Source organism: Lissotriton helveticus, chromosome 2_1 (genome assembly GCF_964261635.1).
Source record: "Lissotriton helveticus chromosome 2_1, aLisHel1.1, whole genome shotgun sequence".
Classification (NCBI taxonomy): domain Eukaryota; kingdom Metazoa; phylum Chordata; class Amphibia; order Caudata; family Salamandridae; genus Lissotriton; species Lissotriton helveticus.
This window is the reverse complement of record NC_136059.1, coordinates 1,876,130,064-1,876,157,060: the sequence shown is the minus strand read 5'-3', so window position 1 is coordinate 1,876,157,060 and position 26,997 is coordinate 1,876,130,064. Positions and strand designations below refer to the sequence as shown.

The 26,997-nt window shown below is 45.7% G+C and overlaps 1 protein-coding gene across 1 annotated transcript in view; it reads right to left on the bottom strand.

Annotated features, from left to right (window-relative positions):
- Positions 1–7,194: 7,194 nt before the first annotated feature.
- PGRMC2 (progesterone receptor membrane component 2) overlaps positions 7,195–26,997 on the bottom strand; it is a 121,002-nt gene continuing 101,199 nt past the window's right edge. The window contains exon 3 of the mRNA XM_078676793.1: positions 7,195–8,363. Coding sequence (XP_078532919.1) covers positions 8,266–8,363 — 98 coding nt within the window. The 3' untranslated portion in view covers positions 7,195–8,265. The remainder of the gene's footprint in view (positions 8,364–26,997) is intronic.

Sequence of the window (26,997 nt, the reverse complement as noted above, 5' to 3'; positions counted from 1 at the left end):
GTAGATGAGCTGCAACCACCGCTATCAGCTTAGTGAACTCCCAAAAGGTGCTAGTAAGGTCAAAAGGGAGCACGGTGAACTGAAAGTGCTTGTGACCTACCATGTTATGCAGGTAACATCTGTGGGCAGGCAGGACAGGGATGTGGAAGTATGCATTGTGCAAGTCCAATGCTACAATCGGGTCTCCTGAGTCCAGGGAAGACCTACTTAAGCGAGCGTGAGCATTCTGAATTTCTTCTTTTTCAGAAAGAAATTGAGGCGCAGGTCTAGGATAGGAAGAAGGCTTCAATCCTTCTTGAGCACCAGAAAGTAGCAGGAATAACAACCATGACCTACTTCTGATGCCGGCACCGTCTCAATGGCTCCATTGGCCAAGAGAGCTGCCACTTCTTGGCAGAGTAAGGATATATGGTCCTCCGTCAGCCTATCGCAAGTGGGTAGCATGGGTAGATGGGTAGTCACAAGGGAAGAGAGTAGCCTCTTGACAATCTGGAGAACCCATCAGTTGGATGTTATAGACCTCCAGTGGGGCGGATGGTGGCACATCCTGCCTCCCCACTGGGTGCCCATGATGGGCGGAGGGCAAACTAAAGAGGCTTCGAGGCTACGGCTGCCAAAGGGTGCGGGGGGAGGGGGAAGGGGGAGTCGGCTGACCTATGGCTACCTGATCCCCGGGGTCTGTGGCTACTGCCTCCTCAACCACACAGGCTGCAAAACTGGTTTCCCGGATGGCAGAGCAGGTAGGGATGCAGCTGGAAGCCCCTTCCGTGGCCATGAAAGGAAGACTGGGGTTGGCGAGGGGCTATGGAAAGGCCCAAGGACCTGACACTAGGACTGCTGTCCTTGAAGGGCTCTAGTGTGGAGTTCACCTCGTCACCTAAGAGTTGGGAGCCATCAAAGGGGAGGTACATGAGAGGCCTTGACATTTGTGTAAAAGACAGTGGTTCTCAACCAGGCGTGGTGCCTAAGGGCCACAGACGAATCCACTCTGCCTAGTGCGTCTGTCATATCCAGCCCCCAGCGTACGGCAAACTTAGCTGTGTTCCCCCCCATCAGCAATAGCATGGGAGAGTATGGCTCAGACCTTCTTAGAGACCATAGGCAGCACCTGTGCAACTGAGTAAGAGTTCGGCCCAAAAGGCACGCAAGATTGCCTGACTGCAGTGCCAAGCTGGTGGAAGAACGCATCTTTCCTAAGGTATACAGCCTCTTGGATTTCCTGTTCGGTGAAGTGGAAGGTAATGCACCAGGATTTAGTTTGGAAGTGGAGGCTTGGACCACCAAGCTCTCCAGCGTGGGGTGTTGGGTGGAGAAGTCGGGGTCCCCTGGGGCAGGCGATGGCAGCAGGTAATCGTCCTATTCAACAGAGCCCCTGTACAATGATTGGATCGGGCCCAGAGTAGGATGCCTTGAGGGCTTCATTAAAAAGAGGGCTTTATTAAAAAGCAGAAATGGTTCAAGTTCAGAAGGGGTGACATTCGTCTTGGCAGCCACGGAGGAAAGCTGAAGGTCCAGGACCTCGGGTGACCTCACCACAATCATTGCAAATAAGGTTCCTTCCTCCGTAGGCACAGTAGGAGAGAGCAAGCCAGTATCGGGGGAGGTGTCCAGTCCACTGGCATCTGCCAAATCCTCACAACAGTCCTCTCAGTGACATTGAGGGGCTGGTATTCTTCAGGGTCCAGTGGCCCCTTCCATTCATCTGAAGTATAGGCTACGACCTGGATGGAATGCCTCCAGCTAGCACCGAAGTATGCGTCGGAAGAGGCCCATCTGGCACAGTGTCTGAGTCAGGGATGAGAATGGGGATGCCGCTGCTGGGGACATCAGCAGCAGGGCCAGTGAAGGTCGAGGTAGCTTGACCAGTCCAGATCCGTCCCTGCCAGACAGGGTACAAAGCCACTGGTGGAATACCAACAGGGGATCCTCCCAAACCCGCGGGGCTCGGAGGCGCTCCAACAGGGAAGGGACAGCTGAATATGAGGTGCATGGCCTAAAAGTGTTCAGTTAGGTGGGTTCGCTCTGGCTCCTGGAAACTCAGGGAGGCAAGGAGACAGCCCAGGCTCAACCATGGAGTCAGGCCTTGATTGCCGATGCTCCCTCAAGTCGTCGGATAACTTCGACGGACGGGACAAAAATAAAAACTTCTTTGGCTTTTGGGACTTACCAGTGTCTGAACAACTGAGTGCGATGACTAGCATTTCACTAGTAACCGATCCCGGGGCCTTGACCAGGATCAAGACAGTTCCAGCGTCGCAAGTCAAGTTGCAAGAAGCTTGAGGGACCGCTCCCTCAAGGATTTGGGGTACATGGTGCGACAATTGCAAGGCCATGGCGTCGTGGTCTAGGCACCAGAGGCTCGCTAGGTGTGCGCCTGTCACAGACATTTGCCGGTGACAGAAACCAAAGGGCTTAAAACCAGCCTTCGTCATGGACATCCCTGCCACACTGGGAGACAGTGTCTCAAAATAGCTGGACAATAGGTCAAAAAACGGTCAGTCAAAAAGTGACTGGAGGTAGTTCTTCCACAGATCTGGCCTGAATGATATGAAACGAAATAACTGACTTCAGCGCACCTATATTAGCACAGCGCAAGTCCCTCCCGGGGAGGGTGAAACCAGGTGGAGCCAGATGACTCCATCTACCTGCGCGGAGGGGTACAGCTCACAAAAAAAATTCCAGATGTATACGGATGACTGGGGATAATTCTAAGGTAAAGAATCTGCGGCTGGAAAAAATGCTAAATAAAAAGGAGTAATGGGGCAGGTTAGGGGTGAACAGGAGATAGAGGGCAGTGGAGGAAGGGGGGGCAAGAGAGAGAAGTGACAAAGTGTAATGGAAGGTGTGTGGGTACAAGGAACGTACAAATGTTCCAACTGTAAATCCTGTGATACTGCTCTACAGGGCCCCACATTACAGTTTAATAAACAGATGATTAAACCTCAAGATCTCAATAACTGCAGAAGTTCGAATGTCATACATTTGATAATTTGTCCCGGTCAGAAAGGTTATGTGGGACAAACAAGCCGGGCACTGAATGTCAGATTGACTGAACACCGGTCAGCGATAAGAACAAGAAAACTGATAGCCCCTATGGTTGGTCATTATTTAGAGCAGAACCATGCACCTGAGGATATGACTTGGTATATCTTGGAAAGAATACACCACAAGCTAGGATGTGATCTAGATAAGATTAGAAAAATGCGGGAGGTGTACTGGATCTTTATTTTGGGGACAGCGATACATGGATTAAACGCGGAAATACCATGGGAGCAGACAATTATGTAATGTATAGAGATGTATTGTATTGGTATGTATTGCTTGTCCGATATAATTACCCATATAGTACATAACCCCCACCCCGATCGGTCTAAACTTGCAGATGATTCAGTATATTTTAACTTCTATATTCTATACCAAGAGGTAGAATCAGAATTCAGTGTGATCTCCTTTTTTATTAGTTGAATTACAGCCTCTTATTAAGAGTGAAAATAAGACTCAGGTCATTTTCACTACATTAATGTTACACCCGTTATTTGACACATACAATTCCCCCTGGGTAAAGTTTCCCTCTATACGTTCTTGTTTTTGAAGATTGGAGCTACCTTTCATATTTATTTTTTACATTCAGATGACATTCCTTCTCTAGATGGAGGTTTTCGTTAGATTACAAGTCGTCGTTGTACCGCCCAAATGTAGACAGCAGATGTAATTTCAATTATTCACATATTTAGTGGTCTTGAGATGTGTTTATAGACAAGCTCACTATCACTGTATTACCTGAGTAGTTTAAGACATCCTACTAGTTCTAGAAACTATCAGAAAATAAACTCTGCATTTAACACTGGTAATAAGAACAGGATCCAACTTCGAATATGTTTTGATATTTCATCTTCAATATAAGTGATAAATCGTCTTTTATCTATAATTTGAAACCGTGGTTTCAGTCCACTACAAGATGGCGGTCCATTTATCAAATTTTATACATAGCGGAACTCCATATGTCACAAACGTCTGACTACGTTATATCGCGATACTTGCTTCGAAATGAGCACGAGATCGGGCCTCAATTTAAACCGGAAGCATTAGTATAGCGTTTATCGAAAGAGACCGGAGAGAAGACGCATCGTTTCTGCGAAACTCCATTTTTTACAAGTAAGTGTTCGTGTAATTTAGGTAGTGGGACATACGTATCGGCAATCGAGGATTAGGTACAGGATCCCCACGGGTGACACACAGTATATTTAGATCGAACTTAAAGTTTAGATGGCGGAGCGATGCATACATTGGTTACCGGGGTTAGATATAGGATCCCCACGGGTTGCATGCAGGATATTTAGATCCAATTCAACGCGCAGATGATGGGAACATTCGTTTTTGTTTAGGATATGTCGAATTCTAGCATATCTAGAATCTTGGTTTAGTCTTAGGCAGTGACATACATTACTACTTGTATACTCGGCGCCCATGGCGTTTCCTATTTAAATAGTTATGAGGGACATGGGGTAGATGCGAGTTCAGTTTCTAGACTTTTATCATTAACTCCAATCAGTCTGCAGCCGCCATAGGGTTTCTTATTGTGATTAAAATAGGTTTGGGCATTTATTATTATGCTAACCGGATTGATAGAAGGTGGCTTTTTATGATTGGTAACAGCTACCGATTGTCATGGAGCCACCTTTTACATTTTTCAGACCACACCACCTAATTGATGGTGAAAGACAACTACAACGAAGGGAAGCCATAAGCATGCCACCTGTATCTACGATAAGTTTTACGCTAAGGTATGTTGAGACATCGTGAAGATTCAGCCTTCTTTTTGATTAGCACATAATAGGTATAGACGCAATTGACAGAATCAATACTTCTCTATTTTGTACCCATGTAGTGAATTATGGCACGATTGAATATAGAGTATTTACAGCAGGGGCACCAATTACCATATCCCGGCGCATGGAATATCGACAGTAGAATCTACTACTGCAGGTACACTTACTTTTTTATTGGGCAGTTAGAACTTAATATTGGATACACATACTGAGCATGCGTTACACCTACTGTTCTTCTATTCAGGAAATAAACTTATCCTGTAGTCCCTAAATTGGAGACATATTTACGAGTGGGCGGCTCGGTTTCTTGTTTCGCCATTACCTGTCGTCAGGGACATCCCTCTTAGTCACCTACAGGTACAGTCAAATTGATAGAATGCAAACACCCTAAATTAGATGTAAATACTTCGTCTAACCATTCAATTTAGGACTATGAGTTAGTGACCATCCTATACTTACCATTGAATTGATCTAGCAGCTCTATTGCCTATGGTTAATACCATTATGAGTCTACTAATTCTTAGATCCAATCTGAAAAAGTTCTTCCATCTCTTTTTTTAAACTATGCAGAATCATCTAGTAAACTGATATGACAAATTGTTGTCACAATTTTGTTACACTTATTGACTGATCGGTGGGTGGAATTACAGTGCTACAAACACATGAGAAGGTGAAGATTTGTATATAATGTTGTTAATATGTAAATAGTGTATATTTTGTAGAGAGTGAGATAAATATTCGTATTGAAAATATGTATAGAAATGGAATGTAAATATGGTATTAATAAACTGTGGTAGAGTTGGAATTGAACCTGATGGGGCTAGAGAAGTTCCCAGTAGAAACAGTACAGAAATAAAGTTGTTAGAAATATAAATATTGCAATCTATTAGACGTTTATATTTGAAACTTGTAAAGAAAATATGAATAACTGATTGAATTAATTTTTTCTTATAGTAACCACATATGTGACAAAAATACATAATTCCTGAGGAAGGCATACGCCGAAACGCGTTGAATGGAATTTTGGTTCTGTATATGAACATTGATTAATGAATTGTATTATACACTTTTTGTATTCTGTGAGCACTGAGAATTAATTTATGTACAGAACAATGATTGTTTGAAAAATTATCTATTGTAAATTTGCTACTGTAAAAAAAATGAAAAAAGTTTGAAAAAACATTCTCAAATAAGAATGCAATAAAGGAAAAATCAATACTATTCACAGTAGTATTCAGTCAGTTTGTACGTCTAGTAAGATGCTTTAAAATATGCACAGAACCTGGTGCTAACCTTTCTTCCTTCTAAAAATATAGCTACCTTGCCAGGGTTTATCCTTTTAGGCAGGGGCCCTTTTTCTTCCACACATACCAAGTACCTGCAGAGCCAGCAAGAGATTGGCCGCAGGCTAACTGCACATGAGGGGGTTATGGACATTTCAAATGCTGGTGATAGAAGTAGTCAACACCTCTGCAGCCTGCTGGCCTGTTGCTCACCTTCTTTTCTTGTCTCAGACACACAGTGCCGAACCAGTAAAGAGGGTCAACCCTGTTCTTTTTTTTACTCCAGATTTGAGCAAACAAAATGTGTACGGAAAAAGGAGGCTGCACTATCTACCATCTTCTCGCTCTGAAAGAGCCTTATCTACAGTGTTTGGAATAGGCGAGGTGTATTTAAAATGTTCTGGAATTAATAGAGGTACTTTTAATTAAGCAGTGAGGATTTTACCTAAATGTATTGAAGGTTAGACATGCACGGATGGCTGGTGATCAATTTCATTTTATGTTTCTGTAAGATTACAGCGCCAATGACCGCAAACAGATGCCGCCTACTCTTTTAATGGAATAGGTTTCCAGTCTTCCTGAAATCATGCCGTCTTTGATTTGAATCCGAATGCATATTTTCACCTTAATGCATAGGACATCAGAAGGTGAGAAAGAAACCGCCAAGCAACAAAAAACTCCAGGGTGGTTTATAACCTTGAGAAACGCCTTCAGTATTGGGAAGGTGATATGTACTAAGTACTTATCATTAAAAAAATACTTGCCAATTTCAGAGGTTATTTAAATGGTTAATAGAAAAGAACATTCAGTTAAGCACTTCCGAGATCTTCCATGAGTAAGCAGAAGGTCCCTATGAGCTGATAAGTTAATAAGTCAAACCCTTGTATAAAGGTTTAACTTAAAAAGGAAATCTACATTTCAATTCGGATCAGTTTTATATAAGCGCACAACCTTTCCAAAAGGACACAAATAGTTGTTTGAAACAGCATTCACTTGTAACAATTCAATCATCAATTTGGTGCCTTTATTCTGTATACAAACATATTTCATGACAACATTAATAACTTGCCAAAACAATTTCATTTATTGACAAAGCATCAGGTTTATTTATACATGCTTTATTAAAATGGTACTCATATTTACAATATCTGCTGAAACTATACTTTCCAGCTCTCACACTCACTCACACATACTGTCCCACACAGATGTGAAGGTTAAACTCCCAAATGTTAGGTAGCTCTTGGATTTTGTTTAAAAGACAAAAATAAAGTATAGAGGGGGAATGCATTTGGCCGTTGTATGCTAATTAGATCTGTGCTAATTAACATACGGCAGTAACACTGAGTATTCCTTTTACAATCTATTTACAGAGTGACATTAAGGTCTTCCAGTCAATACAGACTAACCCGCCTTCAACTTTCCAACTTTTGCAGTGACTAGTATACATTGGGAATTCTCATGAGAACAATTCAAGTGTTTTTAAGAGAAATAAGGCACAGTTAATAGATTTGATGATGCATTGGGAGTAATGAGTGTCTCTGGAATTTGAGGGCTGAAAGAATAGTTCTATACAAGTTCATTTGATTACCAAGCTTAACCACTCACCTCCCCAACTGCAGCACATTTGAGACAAAGTTGCCCAGAAGGTCTGGAAAAGTCCATGGCAAAACAAGCTTGGAATTTCACATTTTTAACACCAGTTTTCAGTAGTGCAAACTACATGTAGTTAAGTACATGAATATCAAATGAGTATTTTAATGCTGAGAAAAAAAATACAATACAGCATGTGAATAGGTTTCCAAGAAGAACAGCTTGTTTTGAGACCATGTGAACACAAATTCATTCGCCTTACTAAAAATAGTGATAGTGTATATATATTGTGTTGATTCTCATAATCCACGGCGCTCATCATTAAGTTTTACCAGACAACACAACCGCAACAGAGAACAAATATTTGGCAGCATAAACTTTAAACGCCAAGTATTAAAAGTTTTCTTGCAATAGTACATTGCTGTACTTTCTTTGTACAAAATTTCGTGAATAGTCTGCAGAAGATATCCTGTACCAAAACACGTGGGATGTTTTTTGAATGGGAACTGGGGTGAAAAGACGTTGCAGTTCTGAAGGCCCCTAACTTTGGTTATTTACACAGTTCAATCTTGCTTCGGATGATCTTTAGTATCTTCCTCATCTGTGTATTCTGATGGTTCCTCTCCTGGTTTGAGCAGTCGGCCTACATAGTCATATTTTTCTGAAAAAGAAAGTTTTCTTATAAGTGCAGACATACAGGCAATTAACAAGGAAAATTACTTTGCATGGCATTAGAAAAATAAAATCGATGTTACTTCATGCATCAACTTGATTAGTTACTACACTGGAATTTCCACACAAGGGTACTGAACATCGAACAGAAAAATGCCATCAGCTTTTCATGTCGATTTAAAGTAGCGCAGTCAATTAGGGGAAGCGTTTTAAAAACAGGATGGTACTGGGTTCAGATGCGGATATTTGGCTTTGAGTGTGTTTCTCATATCTAATCAGCACATATCCGCTCTAGCAAAGGACTATCAATTCCTACATATACCTGCCTGAAATTGCTTCCATTTTGCATGCACTTGCATGGACCTTCTCACACAATTATTTTTTCCTGCCCATCCCCCACTCTCGTATGCAACAAATAGGTGACTCTACCAGCGTCTGGTCGTGCATGCTCTAGTTTCAGCCAGAGACTGTGGCCAGCCCTACTTTGGCTCCTTGCAGCATGCCCGAATCTAAACATAATTACTTCCATCTCAATTGTGCCTGCTCCTCCAAGCATATCGCTATATGATCCGGGTTATTTCTACTTGTGCCTGTGTTTGCTGCTCCTCGTACATGTCTCTGCAGGTCTATCAGTGTGGTTGTGTGTCTATTACTCTGTATGTCCATCACTGGATGGTATTTTGGCTATTCTTTACACTGCTCCAGAATCTGCCAGTCACTGTCCATGTTTGAACAAACATTTACATTTTTAGCAGCCTAACAGAAGACTACTGGTCACACTTCAGTTTCTTTTTTTATAGAAAACCACTAATTAACAATAAAGGGTCATTACGAAACAATAGTGGTAGAAAAACCTTGACAAAGCTTTCACGAAAATGAGGAAGGAACGTAGGGCAGTGTAGACCAGTGCACACCCAAGAACTGGAAAGCACTCTGCTCTTTTAACGGGGCATATGTCACCATCAGTCTCTCTTCATATCCAGTCAGCAACATCAGAGCCAGTTCATTAGGTCGAGACTGGCGTAGGATGCGCACATGCGCAGTCTCGCCAGCGAGACTTAATGTCTCAGAGTAGCGAGGGTAAACTCTGCCCCTCTTCTCCATTGGCTGGCCTCCTAAACGGCGGCCAGCCATTGGAGAAGAGGTCTCTGTGACGTTCTCATTTCGCTGTAAGCCCCGTCCTTTTTTGGATTGAGGGGCGTGTTTTTTTCATTTCTTTCTCTCCTCTCCTCTCCTCCAGCCAATGGAGAAGAGGGGCGAAAGAAAAATACGCCCCTCAATTCGAAAAGGACAGGGCTTACAGTTTGATCAGTACATGCAGAGCCTTGGTAAGAAGAACACTTACCGTCCCACGCTTCCCATTTTGGCTTCATCTCTCCCCTCGTTTCCGGGCTCCTGTTCTTGGGTCGTGGGGTTTCAGGACCAGGGGCCTGAGCGTAACAGGCGCATCCACCCCCTTACAGCCGGCTCTCACGTGGCCGATAGTGCGGCGAGAGGTCGTAATGGAGTAAAACCACATATCTTGGGATTAACCTTATTATGCCTTTAGCTTCCCATTCAAGTAAGGGTGGTCAGGGCAAGCGCTGCATCCGCCGAGGGAACCAGCACGGTTTGATCTCGTGGTGATTCGCCCGCCTGGTTACAGCCAGCCCGGGGCTCGTATGGGTCCCTGTGACGTTCCCATGGTCGGGATCACTGGCATTCGTCTTCCGCCGTCTTTCCTAGCGCTGAGATGCACTCGCCTGAGGCAGCTAAAAGTGAGGGGAGTGTGCTGCCCCCCCCTCTTCAAGTAGGCCTCACTTGTTCCTGTATTTCTGCCTCTCAGCACGCTTCTTGAAAAGTGCTCCATGTAGCGCTTAGCGCCGCACTTTTGTTTAATCTGAACACTGTAAATGAAATTTGCCACTATTAATCAATGGAATGATGTTCCGGCCGCATAAAGCCCCCCTCCCCCCGAGTACATAACAGCATCAGGGGCCGTGCGCGCACCTACATATAGTGCTGAAAATATTTCCACATACTCCCCAGAAACCGTTACTCCTACTCTCGTTTTTTAGTGTAGGATAAGGGTCCTGGCTATGAAGCGACTAATAATCCTTACTTTAGTTTTTTCCTCCAGGGAGGTTGAGGTCTCCTGGAAGAGAGAAGTGAGCCGGTCCTTCATAAATACACAAGTCACTACTTGTGTAACAATATATCTGTAAGAGACATTAGTTAGTGATCGATTCCTTACCTTAGAATATCCCCAGGCATCAGATTGGATCCGGAAAGTTTTGCTTAGCAGTACCTCTGCGCTTCAGTAGATGGCATCCTGCGGCTCCGCGTCCGTCGCTGGCGTCGTATGCGCCGAGATGACATCACAGAGGCTACTTAGCCCACCCATGCCCGCTGGTGTCAGTTCTGTACATGACTTTCCGTGCCAGGAACGCAGAGCCATGCAAGAAACGGACCACTGGTGCATTTAAACTAGGGCCCTTAAAGGGATGACCTTAACCCTAGTTATCAGTTGGCAAGGGAGGGCAGTAAGGAATCTATCAACAACTAATGTCTCTTATAGATACATCGTTACTTGTGCAGCTGAAAGAGACGTTAGTGATAGATTCCTTACTTTAGAATAGATACCCCAGTAATACCAACCCGGTGGAGGGTCTGCAAACAGGATTACATCAGAAAGTCACGGAGAACAGAACGGCCAAAGAAGCAGTCTCTTCGGACTTGACTGTCAAGGCAGTAATGCTTAGTAAACCTGTACAGCGAGGCCCACGTAGCTGCCTGACAAATATCCTGCGAAGGGAACGCCACGTCCCAAGGCAGTAGTTGTTGCAGTTTCCCTGGTGGAAAGGGCACGCAGCCCTACAGGAGGCTCCTTCTTAGCCAACGAGTAACAGGCTTTGATGCAGAGAATGACCCACCGAGAGATGATCCGTTTTTGCACGGCCCAACCTTTTTTGGCACCCACATAGCCAACAAAGAGTTGGTCATCCACCCGGAACTGCTGTGTGCGCGTCATAAAATGAGAGCGCATGTTTTGGGTCCAGACTGTGGAGCCTCTCCCTCTTTCGAAGGGCGCGAAGGCGGAAAGAAGGTGGGCAAAGTGATGGTCTGCCCGATGTGGAAGAGTGTAACAACCTTTGGAAAGAAGGAAGGACGGGTCCGTAAAACCACCTTGTCCGGATGAACAGAAAGGAAAGGAGGTTTTGAAGAAAGGGCCTGGAGCTCACTCACTCTTCTGGCAGAGGTGAAAGCTACCAGGAAAGCCGTCTTTAGAGTAAGACAATGCAAAGGTCCGTTATGAAGAGGCTCAAACGGAGCGCACATCAGATATGTCAAGACAAGGTTTAAGTCTCATTGAGGCCTTATGAACGGCACGGGAGGAAACGTGTGCGTAATGCCTTTCAGGAAACGGTTAACAAACGGGGACTTAAAAAGAGAAGGGTGATCAGGAAGCAGCATAAAGCGGAGATGGCAGAAAGATTACCCTTGATAGTGCCCAGAGCAGAGCCCTGCTGGGCCAAGGAGAGAAGGAACAGAAGAACTTCGGAAAGAGGAGCAGAAAGGGAATCGATCGCCATGCTGAGTAGCTCGGGATACCAGTATCTTTGTGCCCAACCCAGAGCCACAAGGATGACTTGGGCCCGGTCAGGCCGAATCTTCTTCAGCACTCTGGGCAGAAGTGGTATAGGCGGAAAGGCGTACAACAGACCGTAGCTCCACTCGCCACGAAAAGCGTTGCCGAGCGAGTGCCACCTTGGAAATTCCAACGCGCAGAATTGATGACATTGCGCGTTCTCTTCAGTGGCGAATAAATCTAACCAAGGCTCTCCCCACTGCAAAAAGAGACCTTGCGCCACGTCAGAGTTCAGACGCCATTCGTGATCCATCAAGCACCGGCAGCGGAGTCCGTCCGCCCTGGCGTTCAGAGAACCTGCCAGGTGTTGAAGCACCAAGGTAATGCCCTGATGTTCCAGGCACATCCAGATGCGCAGAGCCTCCCGACATAGGGTTTACGACCCTACCCCGCCCTGTTTGTTGCAATACCACATTGCGGTGGTGTTGCCCGTTAACACCTGCACTACACCCAGACAGAGGGAAGGAATGCCTTCAGTGCAAATCGGATTGCCAAATTTCCAAAAGGTTGATATGGAGCCGGGACTCCGCCGGAGACCAGAGGCCTCTGATCTCCGCCTCTCCCAAGTGGCCTCCCCATCCCAGGAGGGACGCTTCCGTCACCACTGTGTGCTCAGGTTGGGGAAGGGAGAGGGATCTGCCATTGGCCCAATCGCGATTCATGAGCCACCACTGCAAGTGTTGTGCAGTGCCCTCCGAGATCTGGACGTGATCGGACAGGTTGCCCTAATGCTGTGCCCACTGGAACTCCAGGTCCCACTGCAGAGCCCGCATATGCCATTTGGCATGTTGCACCAGCAGGATGCATGAGGCCATCAGGTCCAGGAGCCTGAGGGCCATCCTGACCGAAACCCGGGATAGAGGCTGAAAGATCGGAATCATAGCCAGAATATCCCGGACTCGCTGCTCGGGAGGATAAACCCGAAACTACGTCGAATCCAGTACAGCTCCGATAAAAGGGAGCTTCTGAGAGGGACACAGGTGCGACTTCAGCACATCGATGGAGAACCCCAGCAAATGCAGGAAGTTGGCAGTAGTCTGAAGGTGGGTGACTACTGCCTGGGGCGAGCCCGCCTTCAACAGCCAGTCGTCGAGGTAGATGAAGGCTGACACCCCTGTCCTGCGCAGGTGAGCCACAACCACCGCCATCACTTTCGTGTCCACCCGGGGGGCGCTGGTAAGGCAGAAAGAGAGCATGGCAAACTGAAAATGCTCCTGGCCAACCATGAACCGCAGGAAACACCGGTAGGCCGGCAGGAAAGGAGATGTAAAAATATGCGTCCTGCAAGTCCAACGCAACCATCCAGTCTCCAGGGTCGAGGAAGCCAAGACCTGAGCCAGAGTCAACGTCTTGCACTTCTCCTTCCAGAGGAAGCGGTTGACGTCATTGAGGTCCAAAATGGGGTGCAAACACCCTTTGTCCTTCTTGGAGACCAGAAAGTAGTGGTAACAACCACGTCCTACTTCTGGCCCAGGAATGCACTTGATGGCCCCCTTGGCCAAGAGGGCCATAACTTCCTGCTGGATAAGCGCAAAGGGATCCCCCGACATGCGGTGGAACCGAGGTGGCATGGTTTGGGGGATAGACTCAAAGGGGAGGGAGTAGCCCTTCCAGACGAGCTGCAGAACCCACTTGTTGGAAGTGACAGAACGCCAATGGGGAAGGTGATGACGAATCCTGCCACCCACTGGCGTAGGGTGCGACCCGAAGCTCAGACTAGGAAGGCTTCCAGGTAGACGTCGCAGGGGCTGAGGTGGACTGAACCTCATGTCGGCCCCCGGAGCCATCTCGGCGGCCGCCGCGCCCACGGGCATGCTGAGTCTGGTTCTGCGAGGGCTTTTGACTGAACGAACGGCCAGGGGTGCCTCTGCCATGGCACAAAATGAATTAAATGTGAAGTGGCCGGGCGATTGGTGGAAAGGCCCAAGGACTTACTTGGCCATAGCTCGAGAGTCTTTAAAACGCTCCAGTGCTGTGTCGGCCTTATCACTAACAGGCGAGTGCCGTCAAAAGGCATGTCCATGAGCGAGCTCTGAACGTCCAGGTATAACCCAGTGGACCTCAACCAGGCGTGGCGCCGAAGCGCCATGGTCGTGGAAATTGCCCTAACAAGGGCGTCCGCGGTGCCCAAGTCACAACGAATGGCAAATCTAGCCGCGTCCTTACCCTCAGCCACAGCCTGAGACAGCACACCTGGGTTCCCAATTCGGAACCCAGGTGGGGACAAATCCCTCCGGGAACCGGGGCAAAGGCGGAACGAGCAGTATCCACTGCGGCGCCGCCACCATAGGACCTCTTGGCGCTGAGGCCGAAGCGCAGGATCCTGCGGAACCGGGGATCGAGCCGCCGAAGGAGTCGACGGACCAGCAGGATCCAGACACGGGACCGCGGGGCCCGAAGGCGCACCAGTGGAAGCCCGAGGCCTAAACAGGCGATCCATGGCATCAAGGAAATCATGCATTTGTGCGGGAGTCGCCGACAGACCCGGGTAAGGCGGGTAGGCCGCGGGACTCCCCGGCTCCATCTGGGGACCGACAGAGAGCGAAAATGCTTCTTCGACGTTTCTAACCCGAATCCGAATTGGAAGAGGAGTGGTGGTGACGACTCCGCGAGTGGTCACGGGAACGACGCCTGGATCTCGAACGGCGCGGGACGAGTGCCAAACTGCAAACAACTTCCGGCACCGTTCCCTCAGGGCCTTCGGGGCCATAGCCCTACAGTCCAGACAGGACCAGGAGTCATGGTCACGCTCCAGGCAGTAGAGACAGACGTCATGAGGGTCCACCACCGACATATTGCGACGGCAAGTTCCGCAAGACTTAAAACTAGGCATCCCTACTAGCACCAGACAAAAACCAACACGAGACAAAAGTCTCAAAAAGATAGTAAAAAGATGACTAGGCTACGTGCTTTAACCGGATCTGCGCTTACTGGCACGGAAGAAAGAAAGAACTGACACCAGTGAGCATGGGTGGCGCCTAAGTAGCCTCCGTGACATCATCTCTGTGCATACGACGCCAACGACCGACGCGGTGCCGCAGGACGTCACCTATTGACGCGCAGGGGAACTGATAAGCAAAACTTTCCGGATCCAGTCTGACGCCTGGGGATATTTTAAGGTAAGGAATCTATCACTAATGTGTCTCTTTCAGATAGATGGAGCAATAAAGTAAGAGAACATAGTCTACCCAAAAGATGTTTTAGAAAGTCCTGATCTAACTGGGGACCTGCCCTCGAATCTAATTCCAGATAATGTTCTGTAGACGTGTCCTGAGACTTAAATGTAGTGGTTTCACACATTTAAGAAATGGTAACATTTCTTAATAAAATGGTTGCAGCTGCTTTTATTCTAGCACTGTGGGCTTTAGGCCATCCAGAGAAGGCCTTGTTTGGCAACTGATAAAAATTCTACATGAACCTAGTTGACCAATAAGTGATATCAAGGACTACTCAGACAGAATTTGAAGAACGCTCTTAATATCAAGTGAGTGTTAAGGGATCTCTGCCACGTAGAATGTTGACAAAAGGCTGGCAAAGAAGCGGTCTGATTCATATGGAAAGCTGGCAACTTTAGGCAGAAAATCCAGATGAGCCTTTATAATCACTGTTATGGAGTACAGTGGACGGCTCAGAGCAGGAAAGAGCTTATCTCACTAACACTGCAAGCTGAGTTAATAGATACAAGAAGAAACAGCTTTCCCAGTGCAATGTTGTAGGGATAATTTATTTATCCATTCAAAGATGGGCACATTAGTGTTGAGCAGACTATGTAAAGCTCAGCTGGGGAGAAAACATACCCTGACATTATGGAATACACACTAGAAAATTCTTGACCACTGGCACTTTGGGAAAAAAAAGGTTTGTGAAGGCCGTAATGGTGGCAAGATGTACTTTAACCAAAAAGTATTGTTGTTTTTATTTTACTTAATAGATGAGATATGGAAGTATTGCTTCTTCTAAGCATTTGGTTAGATCACAGCTGTTCTGTATGCACCATGTGCAGATCCTCTTCCATTTAAGGGAGGATGAAGTCCTGGTCAAAGGATGCTGTATTTTCTCAATATCTATACAGTATTCTAGAAAATGTAAATAACCATCTTGTAGGCATTTTGGCGCCACTGTGCAAAGCTCAATCATTTAGGTCAGAATCTTCATCACAACCTTCAAACTTGTGCCGCAGATTCGGTCTATACCGTAACCAAAACTGGGTCTGGGCTCACGGGCAATAAAGACAAGCCTCACTAATAACCAAAAAACCAAAACGAGCCCCAATATTGCCAACAACTTCTTGCTGGGGCAACATGTTTCCAGAAAATCTCTTTATGTTGGAAGAGGGTACCTTCTTCTGTACTCGAGCAGCAAATGCATGAACCGCATTTGTGGTGTCCTTGTATAGGGGGCAGCCCCAAAAGTGCGCTAACTGCTAAATGTTTTTTCTTTATTCCTGCTCGCACTAGGTGATTTGACACACTTTGATCTTTTTTTAAAGCGAACAGTGGTTTTTCTTTAAGGGATTCATCCACGTTTTCAACTAAGTGCCAATTCTGTAGTATGGTTTTCTTTAACTGATTGGAATTCGGGCAAAAAGTTGAAACACATACCACTCTTTTGAGTGCAGGTTTTCCTCTCTTCTCTAAGAGGGTGTCTCTGGGTACCCACCAGGCTCTCTTCACATGAGTTTTTTTGGGTAACCCCTGGCAACCAGATTCTCCGTGAGATTGTTCGCATGGAACATGTACTCGTCTTTAAAATGACAGTTTCTTTTTAACCGGAGGTATTGTCCGAATGGCAAATTTTCTCTTAAATTGCGTGGATGATTACTTTGAAAGTGTAAGGCCTTATTCCGGTCTGTTTTCTTCTTATATAAGGTAGTTACTAGACCCTCTTCCGTTGGATATACTTCAACGTCAAGAAATGCCATTTTGGCTTTTGAGTAGTTGAGGCTAAATTTAATTTCCTGTGTCCTTGAGTTGAGCCATTCATGGAATTTTTTAAGATCTTCTTCATTACCTTTCCATGTCATAAAAATGTCGTCAATATATCGACTCCAGCTAGAGATTTGCTCACTAAAAGGATTGTTCTGGTAGACAAATCTTTCCTCATAGAGTGCCATAAACAGAACCGCCAGTTCTGGTGCGAATGGGCAGCCCATGGCTACGCCGCTCGTTTGGACGAAAAATTCTCCATTAAAATTGAAATAGTTTTTCTTTAATGCAAAAGATGCTAGCTGCATTATAAAATCAGTTGGAACTCTGGTCGGTTTTTCTCTCTCTTCTAAGAATTGTTGGATGGCATCTAGTCCATCACTTTGGGGAATCTGAGTATATAGTGAAGTCACATCCAACGTGACTAATATATCTTGGTATTCTTCAAAAGGAATTGTTGGAAGTTTATTGATGAAGTCCGATGTGTCTCTTAGGAATGATTTCACTTTTGGGAGAAATGGTTTCAAAAAGAAATCCACAAATTTAGATACCGGTTCTAGTAATGATTCGCAACCGGAGACTATCGGTCTCCTGGGCGGAGTGTTTGCATCCGTATGAATTTTTGGCAGGACGTAAAAGAGCGGAGTCCGTGGGTTTTTACATCTGAGATATTCATATTCTTTTTTTCCTATGATCCCATCCTCCAGCCCTTTCTCAAGAATTGGGTATAGTTGATTTTGTAACTCTATTATTGGGTCTTTTGGAATTTTTCTGTAGCACCTAGGATTATTCAATTGGCTCATCACCTCTGATATATATTTTTCTGTGTCCCAAATAACGATCGATCCACCTTTATCAGCTTGCTTTATTGTAACTGATGTGTCTTTAAGATCTTCCAGTGCACTTCTTTCTGCTTGTGAGATGTTAAATTTCGTCCATTTCTTTTTTTGTTCCATCTGAGTTATGGCGGATAGAATTGTTTTTTCGAAAACGATAATTTCTTTTGCCACTTTATTTGCTGGTGGGCAAAATGATGACTTCTTTAAGCCTGTCACCTCAATCGGCGGGTTGAAAACATTTTGAGAGAAGAACGATTTTAATTTTCATTTTCTACAGAATTCTAGTGCCTCTGTTTTGAGTTTTACAACATCGGTGTGTCTAACTGGGACGAAGGAGAGTCCTTTCTCTAGGATGCTTATTTCTGCAGGAGTAAGGATTTTATTTGATAGATTGAAAATTGGTGAGACTACCAATTCTTGTAGTTCTGCCTCCGCGTCGACATTTCCCATGGCTGATTGTATCGGAGGCGCTCGCGATTTTGTTGCTGGCCTCTTCCTAAAAAAGGTGCTGCTGATGGGCCCGGTTGCTGTTGGAAAGATCCTCTTTTATTTGTATTTCTTCTCGGATTCCCTCCTTCGCTGCCACTCGAAGACTATGAGGTATCGGAGAATGTGATGAACTTGTTGCAGGATCTACCTTGATATTCCCCTAAGTATTTTCTTGAATCCGGTCTTGAATAGAACTCAGGTTGTAGATATGGGTAGATTTTCTCTATATTAAAGTTTTTCTTATCTTTTTGGAACTGATTTTCCTTCTGGTTAATAGTGAAATCTTTAAATTCCAAAATATCCTTTTCTACTTTGTCCAGTAATGTTTTTGCATCCGTAATCAATTGGATTTGTTGTATTTTAGCTTCCCAAGGTTTTGATTTCCTCTAGTTGTTGTACAGAAATCCTTTGGGCTGTTTCCACCGTTAAGACCATGAGGTCTCGGCTGCATTTGGTCTCAATGTAGCTGTATCCCTTTTTATAGATGGGATCTTCCGTGAATATAACTGGAATATTCTTGATCTGTAATCCTGCCGGTATCGTACCGGCTCTCAAATGCTGGAGCAAAAAATGTCCGTGTAAATCCGTACGGATTTGTTTCTTCCTTAATCTTAAGAGTTTATCGGTTTCATTTTGATTCCTTGCAGATAAACTCAAGGTAACAGAAGTGAATAAAGGTGGTTTTTCCAGCAGTTTTTTTTATATGTTCCTCGCTATAAGCAAATGTTTGATTCTCTGACATACTGTGCGTGAGTCCACACTCCACAATCAACCTGTTTTTTACACACGAACTTACTTGGCACACAACCTACTTCAACAGCTCCACTAGGGGGCTCAAAGAAGACCTCACAGAAAATCTTCTGCTAAAGTACGGTAACCAAAACTGGGTCTGGGCTCACGGGCAATAAGGACAAGCCTCACTAATAACCAAAAAACCAAAACGAGCACCAATATTGCCAACAACTTCTTACTGGGGCAACAGGTCACCACTAGACCTACCGAACTGAACAGTGAGTCTCAGGACACTTTTTAGTCAAGAATAAATCAATTATTTTTAATCTCAAATTTTCATCAGCACATATTTTGAAAAAGATTGCACAAACTTAGAAAAACATTACTTATATCACTCCACATTTACTCGAAACCACAATTCTCTCATACAAAAAACATTCATTCTCTCATTCATACCATCGATATGACAGATAAATAAACTTTACATCAGTTAATACAAAAATACTTTACAGAACAGGCATAAGTCAGTCTGCTGTTTTTTCCATTCACAGCTACGTGGTCCTGACGAGATTTCCCTTAAATCAAGGGTTATCGAAACGCGTAGACCTTCCTCATACAGCATTAGGATTGTTGTGTATAAAAACAAAATGTGGTTAAAAATTGAACTTGTTTCCTATGCTGTTTCGATGTACTAAATCTGAATTGTAAAGTATTTTTGTATTAACTGATGTAAAGTTTATTTATGTGTCATATCGATGGTATGAATGAGAGAATGAATGTTTTTTGTATGAGAGAATTGTGGTTTCGAGTAAATGTGGAGTGATATAAGTAATGTTTTTCTAAGTTTGTGCAATCTTTTTCAAAATATGTGCTGATGAAAATTTGAGATTAAAAATAATTGATTTATTCTGGACTAAAGTGTCCTGAGACTCACTTTTCAGTCCGGTAGGTCTAGTGGTGACCTGTTGCCCCAGTAAGAAGTTGTTGGCAATATTGGTGCTCGTTTTGGTTTTTTGGCAGATTCGGTCTGTATATCATCCTCCTGTGTGGTCGCTCCAACAGATATAAAAAGGTCTGTGACCCACCATTGGCATGGCCACTCTGGAGCCATGAGAATGACCCTGGCCTAACAGTAGGACAGTTTCATTATTTATGTTGGATTTAGGGGTATCAGAGGAAGTATATAGAAACATCCATACCAGTTACCTTTGTCCTAGGTTGATAGTACCTCAAAGCAAAGTAGGAATATTTTGTTTTCCTGCATCTGCGAAAGAGTCCATTGGAGAATAGCTCCAACCATGGAAAATGTATTGCAACATTTTGTTCTGTTTAAGCCACTCATTGTTTTCCTGGAATGGTCTGCTGAATCCGTTAGATCTACGCCTGTAATCTGTAGGTTCTTGGCTATAAGTAATTTCCAGATTGATTAGGCATAGTGACAGAGACCCAAAACGTGTTCAGTCTTGCTTGTTCAAGGAGTACATTGTTGTCTTGTCTGTTAGCACTAACTCCTAAAAACAGGCAGGCCTGATATTAGTGCTAACATGGACCGCTCTGAAATCGAGAAGGTTGTGTGATAAGTTATTCTTGCACCAGTTTTCCTGCACATGAAGGTGATCCATGCGAGTACACTACCCCAAGAGTCAACTGCCAAAAACGTCTGCCCAGGGTGTCCCAATGGAAAGGTACTTTCTTCAGCCTATTTTTTAACTGCTACCTCCAGGAGAACAATTGAATTACAGACTAAGTGAGTCTTCCCACCCGTCTGTGGGCTGGCATCACTGACAGTGATGCCAGCCCACAGACACTTAATCTCAACATTAAGAGTCTTTAAATGTAGATGGCCATGAGGCAGTGCGAAAATGCAGGAAGCCTCCAACAGCAGAACAATGCTTCTGGCGCATAGATAAAAGTCTCTGCTCTGATAGATACAGTTTCGAAATTAGAGTATCCAGTGTGGCACCTATATAGTGAATGCGACAGACTGGTTCTGATGTTGATTTGACCTAGCAGGGATACCATGGGCAGAGTTGTCTGATAGTAGCACCGAACATTCTGTGGTGTTTATCAGCCAATCACATATACAGGAACACAAATGGCTCCTACTTTCTAAGGAACGCTGTTACAGCGGTCATACACTTGGGAAAAGTTGTCAGAGTGGACTTTAGGATGAATGGAGGAAATTTGTACTGGTAGGGATTGCTGCCTACTAGGACCCTTATGAGCATTTAATGCTGTTGTGCAAGAGGAAAGTGAAAACATGCTTCCAGTAAATCTACGGTACACATATAATTCTCTTGAAGTAGTTGGAAAAACAGATGCAAAAGTAACATCCTGAATTTTCTTTCTCCATTTGTTTTCCGTTTTGAGATGAAGAATGGGTCTGAACGTTCCGATTCCCTTCATTAGAACCAGAAAGTAAAGGGAATACATTTCCTTTCCTTTTTGGAGAGGAGGGGCCTCCTCCACACATTGTTTTTCATGTAAAATGTTCACTTCTTGTAGAAGCTGGTCCTCACAGAATTGGGAGAATCGTTTTGAAGAAATGCATGGAGAAGATTTAAGCCTCAAATAGAAGCCATTGTGTACGACGATCTGGCTTTGGTTAGGTCGTTCCACTCTTCTAGGTGATAGGAGATACTTTCCCCCACTCACAGTGGGAAGCTAAGGAGTAAAGGGGAAGTAAATGTTTTACTTACGGGTTCCCTTTGATCACTGGTAGTTGCTTTGCATATCTTCCTTTGGAGGTTTTGTACAGGTGATAAGGTTGTCTCCGGTAATATTGCTGTTGGAGCCACCGAGGGGGTTTGAACCATTTGCAGGACAGACTCTGTAGATAGGCTTATAGTGGTGTTTCTCGAACTCCTTTGAGATCAACAGCTTTTAGTGTCTACTTTTGCCTTCAAAATCAGCACCTAGTCATCAACATGTGACCCAAGCAGTGTTCTCTGAAAAAAAACATTGAAAATTACTTCCCTGTTAGCAAGAGCCAAATAGTTTGTTACAACCCCAAACCATTACTATAACGGTGTGCAGCTAGGACGAAGTAATTCGCTGCAGAGCTGAACACTTGGGAGACACAGTGGCATATGTTCACACAGTTTATCGCGAAGAGTAAAGCTTCTAATCTTCTGTTCTAGAGAGACCCTGGAAGAAAATTCTGGCATCGTTAATTGCTGGTTGTAGAGATAATGACTGAAACTAGCTGAGAGTCTGTGCGCATAAACCAAAGTCCATTCTTTAGAGGCTTCTACTTCTTCAGAATTCTGGAAGGCGCCGAGTTGGTAAAGCAAGAAGTAACAAAGAGCTGCATGAGCCTAACAATGGTGTAAAGGCTTGCATATCACTGAAGCAGAGGAATGTATACAGGCCTCTGTATATTGACCTTCACAGCTCCCTTGACCAGTGCATCAATGAAGGTATTGACATCAATGTGCCACACTCTAGATGGAAGAGGAGACAGTCAAGGTAGGTGAAAAAATGTGATGGGGGAAGACTAAGCAAATAATTGTTTGTGGGGTGTGAGAACATTCTGCTTTAGTGTCTGTAGGAGAGCAAGGACTTTTTCTATGTGACCGCTCAAGTGCTATTGGAGATAGAGGCACCGGTGTAGTAATCTGAACAGAAGTTTGAGTGTTAGGGGTTTGGAAGGGCACGCAGAGGACCGTCTGGTGGGCCAGGTAGAAATGAGATAATGCAGATCCCCTGGGTAAAGGCGTAGGAAAGATGTACCAAAGGCATTATCTACTAATAAGGTGAGTAAGCCCTTGTACACCTCAATTCCGATGTATTTAGTAGTAGTCTCTTTTTCAAGTGGTGGACTAATTCAGGAGACATGTTTAATTATCTTCTCAATGTCTAGGTCTTCGAAGTCAATGTTACAACAGCTAGAAGTGCTTAGATGTCAAGTATCTTGGCAGTGTACTTGGCTTCCATTGCAAACATGTCACTACTATGCCAGCTCTGTATTATGAACCTCGAATGGGACTGGCTACACTTTACTTGCTGCTGTCTTAATGGATCTTCCTCTGAGTCTCTCTAGACAATGCAGCACCAATGTAGAAGCCATGGCTCTGCCTAGGGAGTATGCTGTGTCCAGCTCACATTGGATGACAAACTTTGCTGAATCGTAGCCATCCACGAAAGCTTGATCGAGGATGGAATAGCCCTCCTCAGGAAGTATGGGAAGAAACTGCAACGGAGTCCCACAGTGCATGGGAGTAATCGCCCAAGAAACATGCAGTGTTCGCCCACCACAAGACCAGGCTTGTGGGAGAAAAAAAAATGCTTCCCTGAAGGTACCCAGCCTCGTAGATTCCAGGTCTAGAGGGGTGGAAGAGAACACATTTGGGTTGACCGTAGAGGTTTAGGCCTGCACAACCAGGCTCTCAGGGTACGGGTGCTCTGAGAGGAAGGATGGGTCCCCTGGGGAAGGATGACGGCGTCGGGCAATCATGCGGTGCACAGAAGCCCCTCTGCAAGGTTTAGCCCAGGTCCCCAGGAGAACACTGAAGGGGAGCAAGGGCTCTGTGAAACCTGCTCCTGGGTGAAGCACCTCAGTCAAGACGTTGGTACTGACCTCACCTGCTGGCAGCTGCAGGTCAAGGGCCTCCCCTGCCCTGTGCATCACAGTGGCGACGGATGCACCTTCCACCCCGACCAGGCATGCTAGAGTTTAGAGACATATCCAACCCACTGGCATCTCTCAGCTTTTCGTACCAGTTTTCAGATGGAGCAGGGTCCTCCTCTCCTCTCCCCCTTCAGGGAGGAAGGGGTCATCAAGAGACAGCAAGTACAGGGGTTGGTAGGGCCTGGACAGCACCATCAACTAAGTCAAGCGCACCAGCTCAGAGTAAGGGTTGTAATGGTTTGAAGGGGGGACCCATTAGTCTGGTTCAGTATATATTTAGATTCCAGATTGGTGCTGGAAGAATGGAGGGTGTAATAACTTAAGTCCCTCCATAAAAAGCTTTGTCGACCGAAATTTTAAACAAAAACATATGCTTTCTGTTTTGCATATTTGCAAGTGCTGCTAAGTGGAACCGAACGGAAGTGTAGGCGAGGCCTGCCTGTTGAAGGTAGAGTAGGTAATAAATATGATCTTGTACTGTAGGTGAGAGCTGTTGGATCTGTTTTGTTAAGCATTAGGGCACCAATCTTTTCCATTTTGCTGCGTAGCATGCTCATGGGGTAGGCTCATGGGCTTGTTTAAGAATGGTCGTATAGAGGAGGAGCCAAGATGGCGATCGAGATGGCTGCGTAACCGCTCGGCTCCGTGAGCCTCCTCACCCCACACATACATCCTGGCACTTATCCTGAGCTGCAACGGCATCTACATGTAGGCGAAGGATCACCTTCACTTACCGCTTGCTCCTGAGGCTTCTGCTTGCTGTAGACCCGTCGAAGTGTCCCCGACTGTTTTGAGGCCTTCACGGAGCTGGGACCGGGGTCTCGAGTGCGGAGAGTGGCCGGCCGCGACTGCAACAACAGCGGCCTCTGGTGACGGTGAGGACTCGGCCGGAGGGAACTGAAGACCTGATTGCCGATGGCGACAGTGCCGACCCAGCCCAACTGGCGGAGAACCATGTGGGGAGTGTGATGCAGCTGGGTCGAGGGAGGTGCATGATTCTTAGCCCCCCATTCCGGTGTTGTATCCGGGCCCATTACCGACTTTGCCCGGAGTCAGCGTGCGGCCCCCAGGGTGCGGCGGAGTTTTTAGCCTTTTGGTGACTCTCCGCTGAGAAACCTGCCTTGGCTTGTGAGATTCCCGTTGTGAATCCTGTTCCTCCCTGATGGGAGACCCGGTCCCCGGGTGAGGTGGAGAAAGACGAGGCCGGAACAGCTAAGATGGCGGAGAGCGCCCTCGTACGCACACCTCACCCGGGCAGAGAAACCGTTATGCGAGAGAGTCCTGGGGTCTGGCGACACGAGAGAGCCCACGTCCAGAGATGTTTTGGCTGCGTTAACAACTCTGCATGAGACCCTGATCCGGGACGCCCGGGATCTGGGTAGGAGGATGGCCGCCATTGTTGTCCCGCCGCTCCACATGGGTAGGGATGAATCACAAGGAAGCGCCGATGTGCCCGCCTTTGCGTCGGTGATGAACGTTCCAGCTGCGCCTACGTTTGTGGAGACCCTGATAGACCCGGTCCGTGAAACCGCTTTGGATTGCTCTGTTGTGTTTGGGAGTGACTCGTCGGGGCCCTTATCTGTACGGCGGCGGAAGAAACAACATCAATCCATAGTTTGGGTTGCCCCGGCGGCGTTTCAACAATTGTCGGATTGTGTGACCTTCTCCTCCTGGCTGGTGAGACTCTGTTCTGCCTGGGGGATGTTTCCGGTATCGGTACTGCCACCGACTCAGTTCCGCCATGCGTACTTGGCTGGGATTTGGGGGCTACAGTCCTATGGAGTATTGGCGCTTCCCGGACCGCCCGGTTCGGTTGGACCCACCACACTGTACTGTATGCCGATTGATGAATGGCCGTATGTGGGTACTATTGATAGAGAAGGCCAGGGATGATATCGTTTAGGATATGATGGAACACATTGTTGGCCGACGGTGTTTTGGAGGGACACTCCGCGGGGATGTTACCGATTGAATTTATGATTCTTGCTTACTGTGGCTATTCTGACTTTGCTTCTGATGTATATTGTGCGCGATAGGTGAGGGGGAGGCCGGGTGGTCTGATCGATGGCCCTTCATATTTTTTCCTTTCCTTTTTCTTCTATATTTCGGGTCTCTTCTTTAGGGCGATAGGCACGCTGCTGGGGGGGGGGGGGGGGGGGGGTAGGCCGTAGCCTTCTGCAGGGGTGCAGGGTGGGGGTAGGGGGAAGAGGGTTGTTTATTTGTTCTTCCTTTGTCTCTATGGCCCTTTGCCTTTTCTTTTTCTAGGTGTCGTCGTCTTCATGTTTCCTACAATCTGTTTTGTTTTTAAGGGATGGGTGCTGATTCGACATGACGTGTATGTGTTGTTTACATTTATCCTGACTCGTATGCGTTGCCCCCGTGTCCTCAAGTGTATTCGCACTCATTGCGGATTTCTGTTTTATGTTGCTATTGTAGGATCATGAGTGACCGTCTGGCACTTCTTCTGATATTTTTTCTGTTTTATTTTTCTTCATTGTAAAATTAACCTTCTTAATTCCTGCTTATCACGCTGTACGCTTAAATACGAGTCGTATCCTGGATACTTACCTGACCCCGGCTTATGGACCGCTGTTCCTTTTTATATTGCTTTGCTGATTTTACGAATTGACTAGCGGCCGGCCGGGATGGTTGTAGGCCCATGCTTGTATTTATGTGAAGTGATAATAAAGGTTTAAAAAATAAATAAAAAATAAAAAAAGAATGGTCGTATATTCTTGTGGAAAATTTAGGTATCCAAACTCTAGGATTTCATTAGGCAACTAGCTAGATTGAGCTGCTTCGGGTTGGGTGTCTAACCCTGTCCTGCTCCTCAGTTAGGTGTGACCAGATTGGTAACTTCTCGTGCGACACAACTGATAGCTGTAGCAGAGTTGAGAAACATGCGTGTTGAGCCCATGTTGGGGTTATTAGGATTAGTGTGAGGGATTTTTGCCTGAGTTTCTGAACCATGCACGAGAGGAGTGGGAGAGGAGGAAAATCATAGGCAAATATCCCGGACTAATCGATCTGAAGGGCCTTGCCCTTGGACCGAGGATGAGGAAACCTGGAGGCGATGCTTTGGCATTTTTTGCGTTCTGCTGTGCAGCAAAGATCTTCCTCCAGGGTTTCCCATTGTTGGAAGTAAGAGTGGAATCATTTTGTGTGGATTTCCCACTTGTGTACCGGTTACATTCTGCTGAGCATATCTGCAAAGTCCTTGTCCACCCCGGTAAGCATTCTGCTAGGAGGTGGATGTTGTGATGCGTGTCCCAATGCCATTTGCACTGTGCTAGACAAGATAGCTGAACGGATTGTGTTTCTCCCGGTTTTTGTATGCAATAAATGGAAGTCAAAATGTCTGTGCGGACTACAACCACTTT